Genomic DNA, 22,415 nt, shown 5'->3' with positions numbered 1-22,415 from the left:
AGGCCCCTTTGGGGATGCACAGATATATTCTATTCTAGCATCCTTTTCTTCACAGTCACTGAAAGAGAAATAAATGGCTACATGCAGCACAGCTGGGCTAGCTGTTAATACTGGGCTTCATATAACAATCTTATACCAATAGAAGTCGGGGTTGTTTGGAATTTGGGGCCAGATCTTGAGCTACCTGGTGGCAGTGCTCTGCTCAGCTGAGGAATAGGGAGCCTTAAACCATCTTTACCAGCCTCCCTCTGGATACCTTAGACAAGCTACATGGCTTCTCAGATATGTCTACATCTGAGCTGGAAGGTTTGATTCCCAGCTTGTACAGACATCCCCATGCAAGCTCTGCTCAAGCTATCCCCATTGAAGCTAGATGGAAAAGGCAGAAGCAATGCAAAGGAATGGACTGATATACAGTTAATAACATTGTAGTCTGTATCTACCTTGGAAAGCTGAGCCAACCTTGGAAAATCAAGGAAGTAAATAATCCTTCATCTTGGTGGTTCCTGTGGCCAGATCTCAGCTGGTGTAAATCAGCAAGGCCTTCAATGGGATTTATAGCCGCTGAGGATCTGGCCAGTGACCTCAGGTAGAAGGAATCAATGTTTGCCAAATGGAGCGTAAATACAGTGGAAGTAAATAAAAAAATCAAATCTAAGATGGAATACGTGACAGCATCCTGGGGCACTTTTATTGTACCCTTCTTACTTCAGCCAATGCTAGAAGGGAACAGACCGTGTAGTGGCCAGGCCATCCTTTCCCTTGGCCATTGCATGTCTCTAGAGATGTCTAGTTCCAGGAGCACTGTGGCAGGAACACAATTATGTAACCATACCCGGGACAGCAAAATAGCGGTCCTGTAGCAGTCCACACATCTGACTTTCCTTGCACCAGTTTCTCCACCATTAGGTCTGTGCCTTTCCATCCAGACAGCTTCAACTGAGCATAACTAATTAACAGCACATCTATTGAGCAACTACGGGTGACATTTTGGTTCTATTGAAATCAATGGCGAAATTCCCACTGACTTCAATAGGACTAGGATTTCACTCTAAAGTTTGGTCCACACTATATACACCTCTGCCTCGATATAACGAAACCGCGTTATGTCAAACTTGCTTTGATCCACCGGAGTGCGCAGCCCCGTCCCCCCAGAGCACTGCTTTACCGCGTTATATCTGAATTCATGTTGTATCGGGTCGCATTACATCAAGGTAGAGGTGTACTTACTTCGGTGTAACTACATTGCTCAGGGGTGTGAAAAATCCACACCCGTGAGTGACGTAGTTATACCGACCTTAACCCCCCATGCAGAAGCACTGGCAGGAGAGCTTCTCTCACTGACATAGCTACTGCCTCTCATGGAGGTGGACTTGTTAAGCTGACAGGAGAATTCTCTCCCATTGGCTGAGAACATCATCACCAGATGCAGTGCAACTGCACTGTTGTAAATTTGTAGTGTAGACCTGCCCTAAGACTTTTTTTATAATGCTGACAGAGTTACTCAAACACCCTTTTTTTATTTAGCAGCCACAACATGTATTGAGTTTTGTTTGCTTTGAATGTGTCAAAAAGAACCATTTCCAGTGTCTTTTTGCAGGGAGCTGCTATCACAAAATTGTTGGTTTTAAAAAAGAAAAAAAAAAGCAAGCTTTAAAACCTAGTCAAGCAAACAAAACATTATAATGTCTTTTTAGCAACACCTCTTTAAGTATTGATGGTAATAATAGTTCAAGAAGAATCTTTTTTTTATAGAGAGGTGGGAGACTAATATAAGTTCTAGCTACTGTACATCATTTAATTCTTAATATGCACTGAAACAGGACAGGAAGAAAGCTGACTATATATTTTAAATCTTTGTGGTCATAATGATGACCACCCCTTGGCTCCCCTGAAAAGTCCACTTCTTTTCATAAATCTGTAATACAATTATACTAATAGAGCTGTGAGATTAAATTAAACTTACAGTTGTATCATACAAAAAGAAATATTTCTGTTTAAAGGCAATCTAGCCTGCCCCTGGGAGAATGATAACAGTTCAGTACAGGACATGGACATTGACTTTTATTGTTCCTCACCGGGGGGGGGGGGGGGAGGGAGGAAATTGTTATATTGAACACTTTCATCACAGTACACATCTGACTTTGTCACACATTAAAAATGAACAGAAGGGTCTTCATTTGATTAAAGTCAATACAGCAGCGGTCCCCTTCACACAGAGGCAAATAGTTTCCAGGTGAACTGCTTCAGGAAATAGCAGAGTTGTTGTTTTGGGTTTGTTTTTTTAAACAACCCTTCCATAACATAGTCTAATTATAAAGATTTTTTCCTGTTAAAGAAGCGGTAATTAGCCTGTGCCCTGACCTGCAATTTGCATGTCAGGATTTACATGAACTGTCATAAGCTTTTAAAATATACTGTTTTTGCCTAGGAAAGTCAATACCTCAGTAACTACACAGTAAATGACTTGTGCTAGATTCTGCTCTGGCTTTCTCCAGCTTCATATTAGTGCATCTGATTTGCACCAGTGTAAGTGAGAACAGAATCAAGCATTCTAACTGGGATGGAGTTGACAGCTGATGAGGTTGCCTTAGCACTTCTCCAGTCTGTAAGCATAACTAGCCCACAGTCAGAGGCTGTAAAACATATTCTGATCCTTAGAGAATAAAACATTAAGAGATTGTGGTTGTTTGAGTCATGCCTTCAGAAATGTCATGTGCTTAAGGGGACAGGGGGAGTAAGAGCATTCTTATCTTTGTCCAAATATAATCTCTTGAATTGAATTTGCTAACTTCCCTCCTGCCTTGTCCTACCATGCCCCTCTCCTGTGCTCCTAGGCTTCCCTCTCTGCCCTTTGAAAATTTCAGTTGTGTTGAATATTCTTAACGTTAATACGCAAAACAGGATTTTTTCTAAGCTACTGTAAACATAAAGACGTGAAGAATGAAAAATAATTAGCCATGTCTTCAACATCTAATATATTTGCCTTGTTTTAAGAGAGTAGTTAATCATCAACAAGACCACAACATGTTTTGTGGATTTATATTATTACTAATTCATTTTGAGCTGTGTTATTAATTACATTTAAACAGAATATTCTGTCTTATTATTATTGAAAAGCTGACTATTATTAATTACATTTAAAATGATATCACAGGACTTCTGCAGTAATACGGTGCAAAGAATAATATTTAAACTCCATTTACACGTAGAATCTTTTGTTTTTCATTTCAAAGGGAGGTAATTATAATAGGCAACAGGGAATTGTGAAAACTGAGTTCTGTTCCCAGTACTACTTCTGATACATTGTGTGATGCTGGGCAAGGCATTTAAGCTCTCTGTGCTTCAGTTTCCCCATGCATAAAAAAGGATAGTAAAGCACTTTGAGCTCTTGGGATGGAAGTTGTGAGGTACTATTCTTCACAAAAACAAGGCATAAACTCCTGCTACACTGAGATTAGTATGTATACAGCAATACTACATTAACTATTTTCTGCATAATTTCTCTCTCTCTCTTTTATTATTATTAATTCTTTGTCAGGAGTTTAGAAATACAAAAGATATCCAAGAGAGTCCTGCTTCAAGTTAGGCATCTAAATTAAGAGCTCAGTGCCTCCTATTGAGAACAAGGCAACCTACTGTGGTTCTGGGAGATGGTCTGCCTGTTGAGTACAAGGCAAGCTTCTGGGAGTGAAGACTGAAAATCTGACTAATTTCTGTAGGTGTAACTGTGGGCAAGTGGCCAGGGAGAAAGCCCTGGGCATCCCACATAGCAGTCAGAGGGGATTAAAGCCTCTGTGTGGGATTAGGCCCTTTCCTCTTCTCAGTCTCAGGAAATTCACTGAGTTTGGTGATGGTCCATTCCATAGGGGAGTCCCACTGTCTCCAGACCTCTTCTTCGTCAGTTTTCCCCATCAATTCTCAGAGTGGTATATTTAACAAAATACAGCATAAAGGGCCTGATTCTCCGCTGCCCTGCACCTTGTGTAGTCATTTTCATGAGTGCAAATTCAATACAAAGTTGGTGTAAAATGCTACTGTTCTGAGAATCAGGCCCAATATATACCCAGAGCTGAATTCCTTCTACATTACAGCAATGTTAATGTAAAGTTTTGGGCTCCCATTGAGACATTCATCTTGAAGGTGCAACAAACTAATATGACACAGATACAAAAAGGCATTTTAATAGATACTGTCACAACTTGATCTTATAATACAAACATGAGTAAACAGTCCAGAAAAGGGTCTATGTAGGGCACAGAAGCTCTCTGAGCTGCTAGCAGGCTATTAGCTCAGGGTAAAATTCACCTTTGTGCACAAGGCTGGCCCAAGGCCTATGCACTACTGAAGATCGCTTAACTCCCACTTAACCCCCTTTTGCAAAGGACAGTTTTAATGCAATGCAGTACCAGGACTAGCTGCACATCCACAAAAAGGAATTCTGAAGAAAGCAGGACCAGACATAACTATTCGTACAGTATTTTCCAGCAGTCACTGTGAAATGGTTCTTATCCTTCTAGGAAAAAAGGTTGGGGCATTACAAAATTAAAAAAATGCAGTAAATTTAATTTAATTGAAACTTTGCATTGATATTGCTCTGGCCTTTGATTGATAAAGCTGTGATAATGGTTCTGTAATGCACCATTTGTCTTGTGTACCATTGCTTTACCATCGACAGAATAAAAATAATCTTTAAAAATATTAATGTAAGTAGATTGACTTTGACCTTCTGAGTATCTTGTCAACAAAATAAAAATGAGAAATCTGCTTCAGTGTCACCGGAGCAATATTAAAACAGGGTTATAATCTAAAAAGTGACATTTGAGAAATGATATAGTGGGGATTTCATATAAAATATCCTTTGTTTATAAAGCCAACTACTGCCAGCCCTACACATAAAAGCTTGGATGTGAACATCCTGCTATGTTCTCTCTGCCTTTTACATCATCACTAGTAATTAAAGATTACTGCTGTGAGAAGTTGGCTGACAGTTCTGTTGAGAAAGAGGCATGAAGCAGACTAGAGACCAGTTCATTCTTCCACAGCTGAATTGACTCTATAGTACTAACATGGTCATTTTTTTCTGTAAAGAAAGCAGATAGGATTCAGGGAAACAGATGGAAAGATGAGTAAAAAGGTGCATTTTTTTCTGACTACACATTAATTTTCTGACTACAAACACCTAGGAAATAAATAAAATCACTAGAAGTCATCAAGCCATTGCTTAACAAGAAACCATAGGATACTAAGATTCAGGAGAACAATAAAACAAGGAAGAGGGATAGACAAAATGACCTTCCATCTGTAACAGTGTTGATTCAACATGCTGACAATGCCTGAGTTTCCAAGGAACAATGTTCATACAATTTTTGCATGTTTTGAACTTCTAGCAGTAAGAGGGAATTGTATTAGTGCTAGATAGCTAAATTATTTTAAAGGCTTTACAATATTAAATGTTTTTAGATCTTTTAGTATTTAAGAAGGTGTATGTTATTTCTTATACAATTTAAGAGTCCCCAGTTATTTGAGGGAAAGGGGAAACCAAAACCAAGTGAATAAAAAAAAATATTTGAAAAAGATATTCTTTAACCAAGAACATGAGAAAGTATCACAGTGTACCTTTCAACATAAATGCTTTCAAATAAATTCTACCTTAGCTTTCATTCTGAATGTAACAAGTTGTTGTTTTCAGGCTATTTATTCTTTAATAATTCTTTGCAAACTGTTCATATTTTATTTTCTTGGTTTAAATAAAACTAGTTCATAATCTAGAATGATAAATATTGAAAAGTTTGGGAATGATGTTCCATATTTTAGTGCTAGGGGATATCACTTTATATGAAACTAAAAATAATCATAAACATAGTACTTGAGTTAAAACAAACAAAATCAAAAAATTGTATAATCAGATTATCAAATCTGGAACCTCAGATCAACCTCTCTTTCTATTTTGAATGTTGGGTGGGGGGAGACTCAAGCTATGTCTATACTGCTCTGCGGTTCAGAGTATGGGGGTTTGAACAGCAGTGCACATTTAAGTGCGGTGCTGTAACTCCCCCATGTGGACACTGCAGGCATGGACAAAAAGGTTTCTAGTTCACGTTTAGCCCTCTTCAAACAGGACTCTACATTAATGTGAACTGGGAACCTTTTAGTTTGTGTCTACAGTGTCCACACAGGGAAAGGGGGAGGGATAGCTCAATGGTTTGAACATTAGCCTACTAAACCCAAGGTTGTGAATTCAATCTTTAGGGGGGTCATGTAAGGATCTAGGGCAAATCAGTACTTGGCCCTGCTAGTGAAGGTAGGGGGCTGGAGTCAATGACCTTTGAGGGTCCCTTCCCATTCTATGAGATAGGTATATCTCCATATATTAATAAGTTTCAATGCATCATTTTGATGCTCACTGCTATTCACATCCAAACTGCAGGGCAGTGTAGGCAAGACCTCAGATGCCAATCCTAAGAACCAAACCCAAGTTCAATGCAAAACAAGAAGGGCTTTATTTTCTGCTTCTGTTTCGAATGTGGTCAAAATCTTGTAAGATTTCAGACCAAGATGGCAAACATCCTATAACTAAAGGTCTTGAGATTTTAGAGTTGACAAATTCAAATTTGAGCCCTAGCTATAATTTGGCCTTGAATCCTAGCCTGAACCTAATCTGGATTTGAACACCGGCTCCTTGGCCCATCTTCAGCAGTTATTAATGATGGGAAACTGAAATGGATATTTTGTAACCCTCATTCTTTTTAACCCTTTCTTTAGCTCCGGAATGCTTTCCAGAAGGACACCAGATTCTGCACAATCCCTACCGCAGCACCAATTTTGATTCATTGGAATTACAGCAAACAGCAATTCAGGAGCTGGTTTGTGATCACTCATTGCCACAAGGGTGGTATCGTTTCATGATCAACAATAGGCCTGCAGAAATGCCAACAAAATGTGTAGAAGTTAGTAAAAATTAAGAACTAAACATCTGTGTACTTTAATAAATCCAGTAGGTGCAACTTCTCCTTTCTGTCACATCTATAAAACCTAGGGTTGCCAATTTTGGTTGGACGTATTCCTGGAGGTTTCATCATGACAATCTTTAATTAAAGATTAATCTTTAATTTGTGGAGACTCTGGGACAATCCTGGAGACTTGATAATCCTAGTAAAACTCTAACAGCAGGTAACCAAAAGGTGATAATGGGGTTGCATGGATTTAACTGACAGGAGGATTTTGCCCTCACAGTTTGTATGGTCGTCATTCCCTCCAAAGTACTTTTTAGAGGTTAGTCTATTCCAAGTAATTCTGGTCTCCACACTACTGGAATGAATTCAAAGGGCCTGATTCTGTTTTCATTTACACAAGTGTAAATCAGGAGTAACTCCAAATGAAGGCAATGGAGTTATATCAGTTGAAAAAGAGTGTAAGTGACAAATGACAGAGAGAAACAAGATGCAAATGTTTTTAATTAGTATTGTTGCCACAGTGTATTACTTAGTCTCATAAATGGGTTAGTTGCTTTCTAGCGAAAAAAAAAAAAGCTAGTTGTTTCACATGTTACTCTGTAGAAAAGGATAAGAAAATTGATATTCATTTTCAGGTGGAGTTAATACGTACAATTTTGAAACCTAGAAAACAGAATTTATGGGCCAAATTCAGACCTTCTGTACAATGGGTGCTCTGCCAGATTAACTCCATTGTATCCTTATCAAATACCAATAGTGTACTGAGGACCATTGTATGAGATTAAAATGGTGTCCAACGCATTATCAAACCAAGAGTCTATTCTGTAGAAGAATAGATTAATTGATGATTGTAAAGCACTTTGAAGATGAAAAATTCAATTTAAAGTCCGTTTTTAAAAATATTATATACCACACTACATACAAAACATTTATGAAGTTAGAAAACAACATTATATATTCACAGTAAGAGCAACTGCTAACCATGCATGCTTAGTCAAGACAAATAAAAGTTATTTCCGTAATTTTACATTATATGGAATGTTAAATCATACTTGTCGCTTTTATGGGGTTCCTAGGATTATATATCCTATATAAATTTAATTATAAAATATACATTTGCTTCTGTTAGTCCATCATGGAAGAAATTGTTTAAAAAGTCATATTTTGTTTATCCAGGTTTTCTATACACCGGTATGTGCAATTTTTCTATTATATAACTTGTCTTTACAATTCAGTAATTTTCAGTATTTAGTAGTACTCATTTCCGCAATGTATCTTTAGCAATCCATCCTTTGTTTCTTTAGCCTCCCCAACTTCGACTCCTTTATTCAAGTTTGTAGGGTTTTATCACTTGTTAAGTTTCTTAACTTGTAACGTAATTCTTACCATTGGTTTCTTATGTCTTATCTGAATGGTAGAAAATACCTGTTTCATCCTGTTGATGAAGCATTATATCTGTTATATGTCACCACTGGAAGAATGCGCTTCTTTTAGATCTTCACCTTCTAAATCTTGTCCTCTACATTCTATTCCACTTAATTAAATCACCATTTAATTTGAGCAGAACCTCTGGAACAAAATAATTTGTATTAATAACAGCTCAGCTTCCACCCATTAATAAGCAGTTATTATTGGATATTTCAATCACTGGCTGTAGTGAGCTGATTTTAATTAACAAGGCAGGGACAAAATTCTAAACAGATAGAAGAAAAAAAGTATTCAAATATGATCCATGTTCTAGTAAAAGATTGCTATAGAGAGCTAAGAGCATCATTCAGACATTCCTATTGATATCATAATAAGCACTGCCTTGTACTATATAAATGTGACAAGCACCAAGGTGATATCAGGTGGATACAATTAACTGTTTATCAATTGATACAATGAACTCACTAATTCTAAGCAATATTAGGCATGAATTCAGGTTTTATCTCATGCAGTTCAATTGAACTAAAATGGGATTTAAACTACAACAAAAAATCCAGGGCTTGCCTCATTAAAGCACTTAAGCATATGAGAACAATGGGCCCACTGGGAAACCTGAACTCATCACTTAGGTGCATAATGGGAGGCTGGGCTCTTTTAAAAATCTGGCTATTTATTTAGGTGCCTAACTGGGAGATGTTTGTAAAGCTCTTTTGAAAGTCTTACTGAATGTTTCTATAAACATTAAGGTAGGTGTAGCCATTTCTGAATATTATTCCATGGCCATATAGAAAAATCTTTGTCAGGGGAAATCAAAACCAAGCAACTCAGGCATATTTAGGGGGGAAAAAAAACTTACAGTAGGGGAGAAAGCTGCAGATTTCAGCCCTGACACTCATGAGTCATATATAACTTCAGAACAGCAAATCTATAGATCAAGAGTGCACAACATATGGCCCGCGTAGGCTCACTGTGCAGCCCACGGGGGTGAGTAAGCAAGCGGTGGGGTGGGGCAAGCCAGTGGCTGACTGGCGGGTGGGAGGGGTGGTGAAGAGGCCAGTGACAGGCTGGAGAGCGAGGGTGAGCCAGCGGCAGGGGGTGGGGGCAGAGGCAGAAGGTAAGAGGCCAGCAGCAGGCAGGCAGGTGAGTTGGTGGCAGGGGGAGCAGGCGAGCCAGCGGCAGATAGGCAGGTGAGCTGGTGGCAGCGGCGGGGGCGGGGGCTCAGGAGGCGAGCGGGTGGCGGGGGTGAGGAAACGAGCTGGGGGGGTAAGGGGATAACGAGTCGAGCAGGCAGGTGGGGGGGGCAGGTGAGCCGGTGGTGGGGCAGGGGGGCTGAGTAGGCGAGTGGGCAGCAGGAGGTGAGTAGATGAGCCAGGGGGTGGGGGATGATGAGCCGAGCGGGCGGGCAGTGGCGGGGGGGCTTTATATTTGGGGGGGGGTGAGGAGGCAAGCGGCGAGTCGGTGGCTGACCTGTTCTACTGATCTTGTCTCTCATAAAAAATGGTCCTTTTTGCTGCTTTTCTCTGGGCTGGGGGTTGTCCCAATGCTACAAAGAGGGTGTTCCCAAAGGAAGGTGCTTGCTTCTAACCCCCAAGGCCATCTGTATGTCTGCTCTTCAGTCAGCCCACTTGACAAGTTTGATTGTCCTTGGTCTGGCTCACATCCCCTCTCCAAGGGTTGCAGCTGTCTGGAGGTGCTGCCTTCCACGCCTTCCTCATTCACACCTCTTTCATTCAACAGGGCAATTGATCACAAAGTGGGGGGAAGATCTTATTCTACTTCTAGCAAAAAGACATTTTTCGTTTACCTTAATTATACCACCTTAGGGGTCCGCTATAACATATTACCAAGGTTCAATACCGCTGTTTCGGCGGGGCAGCGCAGAGCTGGGGAAGGAGGGTTTGTTTCCGCAGGGCAGGCGGCACTGGGGGCAGTGTTTCAGGGGGTGGGGGGGTCGCCCCTCAGCTGTTTTCTTTGAAGTAATATGGCCCTCGCTGCTTTATGAGTTGTGCAGGCCTGCTATAGACATTGTCTCTTGCTTACAAATTAAACAAATGAAGTAAGTTGACAAACTGAAAAAGCAAAAACATAAAAGTGAAAACTCCCCTATGTAGAGGAATTAAAATGTGGAGTATATCCCTGGTCCCATATTCCTTAGATCCAGGTGCTGCCCACAAACTCATTCCTCCAGTAACAAAATACTTTTGATTGAAACAGCTTTTCAGTTTAGACATTGCCTCTTGAATTTCCCTAAGGGATAAAGGGTGATACTGACCTTGTTACCTCTGTGTTTCCTTTCCCTCTGTGTTCTCTGGGGGTGCTAACCAATTACAGACACCCCAGCATGTGCTCTCAGCCTTTGCTTAGGCACAATGCTGAGTTGCCTCCCAACAGCCAGTTCATGCAGGTACACAACCCAAACTTGCAAATATCTGTGCCCCAAAGTGTCCAGGCTGTGGCTAACAGATGCAAGCAACAGTTCCTTCTGAAAGTACTGCCAAATTCACTTCACAAGGGAAAAAAAACACACAAAGAAGAGAGGCATTCACCACTCCTAGAATTACTCCATAGTACTGGGGAGGGCGGAGGAATGCAGAGAGCAATTGTCAGTGCCAATCGTGACAAAATGATCTTCACAGAAAGAACTAAAGTAGCATCAAAATTAAAAGATCCTAGAAAATTAAAACAAATAAAAAAATAAAGGACAGGCCTAATGTAGAAAAATAAAGGGAAAGCATAAATGGGATAATGAAACATGCTTCATAATAAAAATTATAAAAAAGTGTATGCAAGCAAGCCACCAGAAAGGAACAAATACAAAACAAAGATAACAGAGCATCACTTGCTAACATTATGGAAGCTCCTCAATAAACACAGACGTTATATCCCACTAAAAGAGCAATTCATGAATTATAGGCTGCTTTGAGAAGCAATGAACATGACTAACGTGTGATGAAAACACATGGAAAGCAACATGAATGACATTTGACTAGCAAACTTTGCAACACTAGCGCACAATGAACACTGAGGCCCATCACATGTCAGAATTGTGGCTTCTCCTGCCCATTTACAGATAGGAAAAAAGAGCACAGATTGCACTCTGTAACCTTTAGGGAAAGTATAAACTAAAAATTTGATCCTCCAAATGATGACTGCATCTGGGGCCAGTAACAATACTTTTGATACACCACTCATTAGTCATAGTCATTGCTTCTCAAAAGAGCCCTGACGTTTGCAGCTTAGAGTTATTATAAACAAACAAGACACAAAATTTAGAACCACCACCACTAAACATACATTCTGTGTGGTAAAGGGGAGCCAGATTTCTTCAGCACAAGGTCTCATATATACTGTTAATGGACTATCTCCAGGAATTATTGTACTTCCTTAAACTGGCTTAGACCAGCGGGGTCACTGATGTCCAGATCTTTCCAAATGATTCAGTCAGAATATCTTGTCGGTCAGCAGTTTCTATCAATATACCAGCACCAGTTCAACCATCTTATCTGTCCTGATGGTTTGGGAAAGTTCAGTGTTGGGGCTTGTGTCACTTTTCCTTTAAGAGACTACTGGCAATGTCTAATCATAGTCATATCCAAATCCCTACCTTAGATCCTCCTGTGCTGCTGACACATCAGGCAGTCCAGTTCCTCCACTGATTACAGTCTCTTACTAGTTGTGACACTTCTTCCCAGATGATGATAGCACATTCAATATCCTCTGTCACAGTTTTCCACCAGTTCTTCCTTGGCCTTCCTCACTTTCTCATTCTTCTCTTGGGTATCCTGTTCAATGCTTGCTGAGCATGTCTCCCAACCACCTGAGCCTTCTTTCTCTGACGATATTTTCTAAGGTCCTGCTCTGTCATTTCCCTTACTCACACATTTATTATTTTGTCTTTCCATGAAATGTGTAGAATCTTCCTCAGCCATCTGTGATGGGCAGCACAACGGGTTGTCTGCCTCCCATGTGCCCCTTCATGGCATAGGTACACACTACCAGCAGTCTGGCTAAGTTTCCCCTCTTGGACTGTTCAAGAAACTCAAAAACAATTTTATCCCTTTACAGGTTGTGCTTTATTACATTAATAAACACTCCAAATAAAGTTTTCAAGGTCATCCAAAAGTCAACACAAAGGTTTTTCTTCCTCTTCCCAGGCCTTCCTGCTTGGGCCTCTCCTGCTTTGGCAAACCACTCTGAGATCTTACCTGGCTTGAGTCTCAGGCCAAGTCTACACTACAGATCTATATTGGTATAACTACATCGCTCAGGGGTCAACGGGAGAGCTTCTCCTGTCAACACAGCTACCATCTCTTGGGGCAGTGGATTAACTACACTGACAGGAGAAGCTCTCATGTCAGTATAGGAGTGTCTTCATTTAAGCACTGCCGCAGCGCAGCTGCACCAGTGCAGCATGTTAACTGTAGACCTACCCTCAGTCTTGATTCTCTGTTAGATCCTGCTCATTCCTAGTGAAACTTTGGGGTGGGTTAGAGTTCACTTCATTGCCCTTCTCCAGTGCCTAACCCCGCCGCCCCCCAACTCCCATAGAAAAGCAGCTGGACATCCAAAATTCAGACTCTAAGGCCTGGTCTTGGAGAGGGGGGATGGGAATCGATCTAAGTTATGCAACTTCAGCTGAAGCCAACGTACTTAGATAGACTTACCATAGTGTCTTCACCACAGTGAGTCGACTGCTGCTGCTCCCCCATCGACTCTACCTGCGCCTCTTATGGCAGTGGAGTACAGGAGTCAACGGGAGAGCGCTCAGGGGTCGATTTATTGTGTCGAGACTAGACGTGATAAATCGACCCCCGCTGGATCGATCACTGCCCGCCGATCCGACAGGTAGTGTAGATATACCCTAAGGATTTTCAATAAGGATTACAGGGTCAAAGGAACAAAAGGAACTTAATTCTTATGTACCAACTTTATAAAATCTTATGATGAAGAAAGAAATAATAATAAAATTTTTTTACAACATAACATGGCTACTTTATCATCCACATAGATGATCATCACAGTTAAACATAAATAAAGAAAACAAATTAAATCTAAGCAGGTCAGTCTGCACAGAAACGCAGTGAGAAGAAACTCAGAGTTCCCAAAAGCTGAGGTTGAGTCTTAGGGTACGTCTACACTACGGGATTATTCCGAATTTACATAAACCGGCTTAGCAAAACAGATTGTATAAAATCGAGTGTGCGCGGCCACACTAAACACATTAAATCGGTGGTGTGCGTCCACGGTCCGAGGCTAGCGTCGATTTCTGGAGCATTGCACTGTGGGTAGCTATTCCGTAGCTATCCCATAGTTCCCGCAGCCTCCCCCGCCCCTTGGAATTTCCGGGTTGAGATCCCAGTGCCTGATGGGGCAAAAATCATTGTTGCGGGTGGTTCTGGGTAAATGTTGTCAGTCACTCCTTCCGCTGGGAAAGCAACGGCAGACAAGCATTTTGTGCCTTTTTTCCCTGGATTGCCCTGGCAGATGCCATAGCATGGCAATCATGGAGCCTGTTTTTCCTTTTGTGACTGTCACCGTATGTGTACTAGATGCCGCTCACAGAGGCGATTCAGCAGCGCTACACAGCAGCATGCTTTTGCTTTTGCATGACAGCAGAGATGGTTACCAGCCATATTGCACCATCTACCATACCATAAATTGGTAATAAGATGATCGTGGCTACCAGTCCTTTTGCACTGCTCCATCTGTTGCTGTCATAAGTGCCCCTGGCTGCTCTTAGCCAGGGGCGCAAAAGCCAAAATTGGGAATGACTCCCTGAGTCAATCCCTCCTTTTTGGTATCTAAAAATAGAATCAGTCCTGCCTAGAATATGTGCAAGTGTACTAGAGAACCACTGTATATCAGAACCAGAAAGCACAGCTGTTCTGTGTCAGATCCTGCAGAAATTATGAGCTGTATGCTATTCACAGGGGGTGCTCCTGCAACAACCCCACCTGTTCATTCTGTTCTTCCCCCAGCCTTCCTGGGCTACCATAGCATTGTCCCCCCACTTGTGTGATGACACAGTGACTTGTTAGTGAGAAATGAGTGGAAGGCAGCCTCCAGCTGCTATGATAGTCCAGACAGGACATTAAGCAGTGTGTAGGAGAGGAGCCCAGCATCCCACTGCTAGTCCAGGGGCAACTGAATCTTTTCTTTACACATGAAGGGTGGGGGCTGATGGAGCTCAGCCCCCTGTTGCTATGATGAAGACGGTTACCAGCCATATTGCACCATCTACCAGGAAAAATTAGGGGCAGGCACCCTTGATTGACCTAACTGATGCTAGTCGGCATGGTTACCAGTCCTTTTGCACTGCCCCAATAGCCTGATGATGACGATGGGTATCAGTCTTATTGTACCATCAGCCACCCATGGCGTGGGGGGAGCAAGGATGTTGGTGTTGAGTGCTGCAGCATCGTGTCTATCTGCAGCATTCAGTAAAGATAGGGTGACATGTAAAAGAGTCAAGAGAGGATTGTTTTCCCTTTCACTTCTGGGGGTGGGGGGGGGTAGCGTAAATTGCCGAGCTATGCCCTGACCCACCGCGGACACTGTGTTTGACCCTAGAAGCATTTGGAGCTCAGCCAAGAATGCAAATACTTTTCGGAGACTGCAAGAACTGTGGGATAGCTTGAGTCCTCCAGTCCATGAGCGTCCATTTGATTCTTTGGCTTTCCGTTACGCTTGTCACGCAGCAGTGAGCTGAGTCCCTGCTATGGCATCTGTCTGGAGATTTTTTAAAAATGATTTTGAATTTCGTCTTCTGTAACGGAGCGCTGATAGAACAGATTTGCCTGCCCTTACAGCAATCACATCCGCATGGTCCATGCTGGAGCTCTTTCTTTATTTTGATTTTTAACTGCCTCGCCACACGTGCTGATCGGAGCTCCACGCTGGGCAAACAGGAAATATTCAAAAGTTCGCGGGGCTTTTCCTGTCTACCTGGCCATTGCATACGAGTTCAGATTGCTGTCCAGAGCGGTCAGTGGTGCACTGTGGGATACCGCCCGGAGGCCAATACCGTCGATCTGTGGCCACACTAACCCTAATCCGATATGGTAATACCGATACTAGCGCTACTCCTCTCGTTAGGGAGGAGTACAGAAACCGGTTTAAAGAGCCCTTTATATCGATATAAAGGGCCTCTTAGTGTGGACGGGTGTGGCGTTAAATCGGTTTAACGCTCCTAAAACCGGTTTAAACACGTAGTGTAGACCAGGCTTATGTTAGACTCTTTGATCGCCAAATCTATACAAGCAGCAAAGAGTCCTGTGGCACCTATAAATCTATACAGTCTGCTCAGTCAAAAGCAACATTTTCCCTCCACTTGCTTGTAGGAATCTTAAACTGGAATCCATGCAGACTCTTCCTCTGCTGAAATCGGTTAGCCAGTCAGCTGATTAACCAACCACTCAGTTAAGTATATAGATTTTTAAAAAACCAAAAAAACAAAAACAAAACCCTTCTTCAAAATGCTTCAGAGTTATGGAAAACAGCCTGCTTTCTGCTTCTGGGCTCAGCTTCTCCCAGCCCACACATGGCCTCTTGTAAAGCAGCTGCTCTGACTGCTTGCCTTCATGGAGTCTGAATCCAGCTACAGGTAACCTACTGAGCATACCCAAAACTATCACACCCAGTTCCAGAAACTTCCAGATGTGCAGTGCTAATTGTGCACCTGCCTAGCAACAACTCACTTCTACCCACCCACCCTCAATAGATCTCTTAAAGAGATATCTCCCGATTAGGCACCTAGGTTACACTAGCAATGTCTAACTACTGAGAATTCTCCCCTTCATTGCAGTCTTTTGCTGTTCTTATGGGGCAATCACCCTGATCTCTTCCAAGTGTGGCTAATCACAGGTTGGCTAAGGGGCACTTAAATGGCAAGCCACCCTGTTACAGGCAGCCTCCAATTCTCTTTTTAGTTCGTCATTTAATATTACTTTCAGTATTGGGTTTTTTAAGAATTTCTATCTTCTAAATCAGCATACAAAGTCATTCCAGAATTTCCCAAAATATTCACCACCTTTGGAGACATTTTAAATTCTAGTACAGAAATTGGAGAGCTTTCCTCACACAAGGCTGAAAATATTTCCTCAGTGATTAGGTTTCTGCATCACAAAATAACTCCTAAATATTAGGCATAGGCATAGGCATTAGTCATTGGCATGAAATAAAACCAAGCTGGGGTTTCTCTTTGTTCTCAGATTCACTTGAAGTACCACCCTCTCCTGATTAACCTCTATGGTAGATTTTGTGAAGAAAATAAAAATGCAATTGCTCAGTTATTCTCTACTTTTCTTTTGTTAATCCAACAACTCCCTGGATTACAATTTTTAAAAATCTGTGCATTATTTCCTAATTCTCTTTTTCTTGCACACACACCAACCTCATATACCAATACTGTATCATAATGACAGATGTGAACCAGAGGTTTCATCTTTCATGTTTGTTTCTCAGGAATACACAAAGACTCTTTCATAAACCAGAATTTTCACCTGTATTATATAAAAGCAAATTCTTAAATGCAAGATTAAGTAATAAATACTGGTGGCCCTGAATATTAAACAGATTTTATGATGCCTCAGATTGAAATAGGTACACTTATTTACTAAAAATTATTATGAAAAAACATCTGAAAGCAAAGCCAAAGCAAAGTTTGTGATATTGCATCTATTATCCACAAAATGATGTAACCACCATGCAATTGTGTACCAAAGAGCCACCTATCTCCAACTAAATACAAAATGTGTTTCTCACACATGGCACCACTTATTTTTAATAGCATGCTTTCAATGCATTTCCCAAGCAACGGAACCAATCAAATTTTACTTCTTTGTCCAGTGATTGAACATTGTTAGGTTCTTTATAAATCAGAGCAGTTGATTGTCCAAACTGCTAGTAAATGGGAAGAGACACCACTGGATGAAGCAACAGTAAAAGCACATTCCTTTGTTATTGGCAATGGGGAAGTTAATTTACTTTTTTTTTTATTTAAGATTTTTGAACTGAATAATTTAAAAGATTAGTGGGTGCCTAATCATGAATTAAAACTTATTTACCTCATAGAAGTATGGGACAATTAATTAGATAATGTTGGTAAAGTGCTAAACATTGTTATTGAACTGACAAATAGAGAGGTGCTGAGCACTGATAACTCCCATTGAAGTCCATGACGTCAAGACCTTCAGTGGATTTGGCTGACTGTGTTACCTATTCCCAACAGTATCATTTTGGGAGGTTATTGCTGACATACTCTAAGCTTTCTGGCTGCATTAGAGACGTTTTCATTGATGTAAATTACACCACTGCAAAACCTCTAATGCAGATGTATTACACCGATGTAAATTGGGGGTTATACCAATGTGGTTTACTCCAATAATTTATTGCATTAAATTTCATTGCTGCAAGCCCCAGTAAATCTTTGAAAGTTGATTAATCAAATGCAGGTGATCTCCTATGGAGATATTAATCAAAAATACACCTGTTCTGGGCTCATTGTCTAGTACATTACTGAAAATTATATAGACAACTGAGAAGATTCCAGTAAACTCACAGTAATCTTCACCCCTAGCTCCTAACAGGGCAGCTGGAGATTTTCCAGCTATAACCACCCAGTGGAATCTATAAACCCTGAGTTAGGCACCTAAGATCTCTATACAGTGGATGGAGCGAGATAGATGCCTAAGACTGAGATCCATAAAACCCAGCACACTAGACAAGGAGCCACCTAAGCTAGCCAATAGCAGATGCCAACTTTGTGAGTGTTGTGTCCTAAGCTCAATCCCTTTCATGGACATCAGCACAGAAGTCCAGGTTGGAGTGAGTTGCTTAAGCTGTTTCTTGCAAGAACAATGGTGGCACATGCTCAACTCCATACGAATCAGCAGGAGAGTGGGGAGGAGGAGGAGGAGGCCTCCCTTATATTGCAGGATTGGGGCCTAAGGCTGTAAGTCCCAGATCCACAGAAGTACTCGGGTACCTAACTCTCAACTTAGGCACCTAAGTCTAACATTTAGGTGTCACTGAGATCCTCAAAACCCCCACTCAGGTCCTGCCTGACTCTGGAGAAGTGTAAAGTCCCTCATTTCTGACATTAAAGTAACCAAGGCACCTACCTTTCTGCCACTAGGCATGCACATTGATACATAAGCCCTGGCAGCCTCAAAGTAGGCATTCCTTTTCTATCTTTCCTGTTGGGCCTGGTCTGCCTCTCAGAGCATACCTAACACCACACAAAACAACTGGGGGTGGGGAAAGGAAAGAAGAAGCAGTAGTCTTGCTTATAACCTTTAGCTCAGTGGTTTGGGTACCCACCTGGGATGTGGGAGACCCTTGTTCAATTCCCCCTGCCCCTTTGATGAGAAGGGATTTGACCTTAGGTTTCCCATCTCTCAGGTAACATGGCCTATCCACTGGACTACTCCAGTGTGAGAATCTCACTTGTTGAAGGAGTGCCACTGTGTACAAACAATTAAATATGCATTGGGCCAGGAAGTGAGTGAGAATGGAATGCCAATCTTCACCTGGTTTGAGGATCACACTGGGGTTTGAGCATGAGATAGGCATCTGGGATTGAAGCAATGTGCACCTCAAGTCAATATCCAGAAGCAGAAACGTAGGTGTGTATGGGAATTTTATAGTGAAAATGTAGGTGCCTCTGGAGTTAGACAGCAACTGAACAGGGGTTTTGAGGATTTCAGTGGTGCCTAAATTTTGGACTTAGGTACCTGAAGTTGGAGTTTGGTCTAACTCTGGGCCTTACTCTGCCCATATGAACAATCCAGTCACAGTTTATTAGACTAACCAGTTATCATATGTAAAAAGAGTCTATAGTTTCATTCCAGTTCCCAATTTGTGTACATCACAAAAATAGCAGACCATTTAGCTCAACTGGGTTTGACTGACAGTCTCCACTCAGGAGAAGCCCAGGGGTGTTGCAAGACAGAATTGTGCTATATCAACAGAGATGCCCAGAGGATTCAGGGGGCCTGGGGCCAAGCAATTTTGGGGGCCCCTTCCATAAAAAAAAAGTTGCAATACTATAGAATACTATATACTCGTGGGGGGCCCTGTGGGGCCCGGGGCAAATTGCCCCACTTGCCTCCCCCGCTCTTTGCAGCCCTGCATATCAAAAAGCTTACCCACATGATAACTTGCTTAGGTTAGTGTTATCGCTCCCACACGTTCTTGAGAATTAATTTTACTCACAAAGCTATAGTAAAGAGAGAGAGAAAAAGAAGATTCTATTTTATAATTTGGGTGTTTGATTTTCCCACAAGTGAGTTGTGAGACAGACTCCTTTTCTATATGGATCACATTTCATCATCATCTTTTTTTTTTTTTTAAACATCCAGAATATGGTTGGCAACTGTCTACTTATCTATTTGGCTGCCATCAATGCAATATTTGAGTGCCACATTAATGAATTTATCCTCTTAATACCAGCAGAAAGTAGGGAAGTACCATTATCCTCATTTTACATATGAGGAACCACGGCACAGAAAGATTAAATAACTTGCCCAAGGTCAGACCGCCAAAAAACTGAACCAGGCCAGTGTCTTAACCACAAGACTATCCTTCCATAGTGGGGCACCAGTGACATATTGTGGCCAGTTATACTTGAACATGTAAAAATGAATGTATATGGCAGATCTTCAAATAATTCATTCTAATGTATTTAAACAACAGATGATATTCTATCGAAAATCACTAGAATCTGACCCAAACTTAGTATATTGTACATATGTATCACTATCACTTGACACATCAATATTTATCTGAGTTAAATTATCTAATTATCATAAAAAGATCAATAGTATTTTTCAGCAACAACACAGTAAGTAAACCGGATCAACACTGTAGCTTGTAGTAACCCTACATGATCAGTGTTTTCAGTGTTGTGAACACTTTGTGCAACAGCATCCTTCCTATCCTCCAAACAGTCCCCATTATCTGACAAGTTAAAGCGCAAACTTGACATGTTAGTTGGATCATGAGTCTACCTCAGGGGATGACTGAAGATCCTGGCGATAGGCTCCTAATAGGTTGTATGGCTGCTGTTGAGGTAAAACAATATATAAAGAGGAGGGAAAACTGCTGCTATGCGTGCTGTTCCCATTTTGCATTCCACTAGCTGTAGGTTTACAGGTTTTGGCTTATTCTTCGTACACTTGGGCCACAGTTCATTGTCCATGCCCTATGTTGTAACTGAAAACACGTTACTATAGAGTCCTTAGAGCTTGACAGAGATCATACTTTTCCTGAGACACAGACTTTAGGCTTATAGTAGTACTTTGAACTCCTTATCTAGCACCGTTTATTCAGGATCTTTACAATATAATGTAACAGTTTTAGAATATTCTTTAAACTTCAGCTTTGAAGAAGCTTTGTCTAGTCTATGCTAGTTCCTCCACTGTACTTATCTCTGTGGTATCTCAGCCCTTGTGAGGCAGATAAATAATTGCATCCATTTTAAACTTAGGCAAAGAAAATCTAAGGGCCCAGTCCCACCACCTTTCATCACATTAGTAATATCATTGAAGTCAATGGCTATCTTGCATGAGTAAGAGGAAAGTCAAGACCTAAGGCCCAGATCCTCAAAGGTATTTATACGCCTAAGTGTCTTAGCAAGGTCAGGAAGTGAGTATGAAGTAGGGAGTGTTGTTGAGCCCCAGACATCTGCCCTTTTTCCTGAATTGTTCCTTTCTTTGTTGCAGTGGACATCTGACTTCTCCCCTGAATCCTAGTTTAAGTTGATCATTCCTTCCTCTTGGTCATTAGCACTGCCTGCTCAGAAATATATCAGAACATTTTAGATTAAATATCACCATTTAATCCATAAGCTCTCCAGACTTTCCTAATATCTGTTTTGTACAGTGCAGAAAACACAGCTGGCCCTTAACAAGCAAATTAAATGAGATATGAAATTTTAAAAAGCAATGTGCTAACCTAAAACCCCATGTTAAAGCATTTTAGTAACATCCATTCCCTTTCTTCCTTTGTCTGTATTCCATCCTAATTTATGTCTTGATCCAGCAAGCTGATCCCTGATGGTGACCTCCTGCAACTGTAAGCCCCATTGACTTCAAGGGGGATCTACATGGGCACAGGGGGCTGCCTGCTTGCAGAATCAGGGACACTAGACTGTAAACTCCTCCTGGCCAGGCTTCTATGTTTCTATAAAATGCCATACTCACCTATTGCATTACTCAGCACTAAAAATAAGTACCTTTCTTTTACAACTTTGTTGTCTGAAGCATGATGATAATACCGGAACCAAGGAAAATGAGATCATGCCATATAGCAGGCAATTTTTTCCCTCACCATTTTCCTTCCAGCACTCATGAAGAACTTCCTTTCCCTGGCTATGTCTTCCTGGCTGTGTGACCACCAGTTAAGATTCAGTAGGCAAAAATGTATTGAAGTGGGCATAATTTATCCTTTGATCTCAGAGCTCACCGTACTGTCATGCATAAGTTCCACTTTTGCGCCAAAAGAGCTGTTTTTGCTTAAGCAGGAACTAGAAAATTTGCACCAGTGGAAAATGACTTTCTAAAAATCATGTTTCAACCCTGGTATAAAGCCCCAAATGACCGGTTTCACTTTGCATGGAACTTCGTATAACTCTCAGATTAAAGTAGAATTGTTCACCATCCCTGACTTGGGAAATACAAAGTAAAGAGAAACATCTAGAAAACACAAATCTTCACATTCATATTTTAAGATTTTATTCTGCTGACAGTCTGAGAAACTGCTAGTTTTGGCTGTGAACTCACTGGATTGCTTAAGATAAGCAGCTTCAGGCCTCACGAACCTCACAAAAAAATTAAGGCTCAGCTGGGTATAATATGGCATTCTGTAGGTGCCACTTTTCACTCTGAGTCAACACCAAGCAAATGTCGTCACATAATATCCTTTTGATGAGATATAAAATTGAGTTCCTGACCTTGTCTCATTAGCGATCTCATGGCATTTTTTTGCAAGTGTACCAATATCGAACCCAATGTCCCAAGAAATGCAAATATA

At 41.2% G+C, this 22,415-nt stretch overlaps 1 protein-coding gene across 1 annotated transcript in view; it reads left to right on the top strand.

Moving 5' to 3' along the window:
• Window positions 1-22,415, top strand: part of LOC123378771 (von Willebrand factor D and EGF domain-containing protein-like) — a 258,695-nt gene that overhangs the window by 53,617 nt on the left and 182,663 nt on the right. The window contains exon 2 of the mRNA XM_045032909.1: window positions 6,766-6,950. Within this exon, the coding sequence (XP_044888844.1) occupies window positions 6,766-6,950 (185 nt within the window). The remainder of the gene's footprint in view (window positions 1-6,765; window positions 6,951-22,415) is intronic.

Source organism: Mauremys mutica, chromosome 10, assembly GCF_020497125.1.
Source record: "Mauremys mutica isolate MM-2020 ecotype Southern chromosome 10, ASM2049712v1, whole genome shotgun sequence".
In the NCBI taxonomy this organism is placed as follows: domain Eukaryota; kingdom Metazoa; phylum Chordata; order Testudines; family Geoemydidae; genus Mauremys; species Mauremys mutica.
Note: the sequence above shows the minus strand (reverse complement) of the source record. Positions and strands in the feature narration are given on the sequence as shown.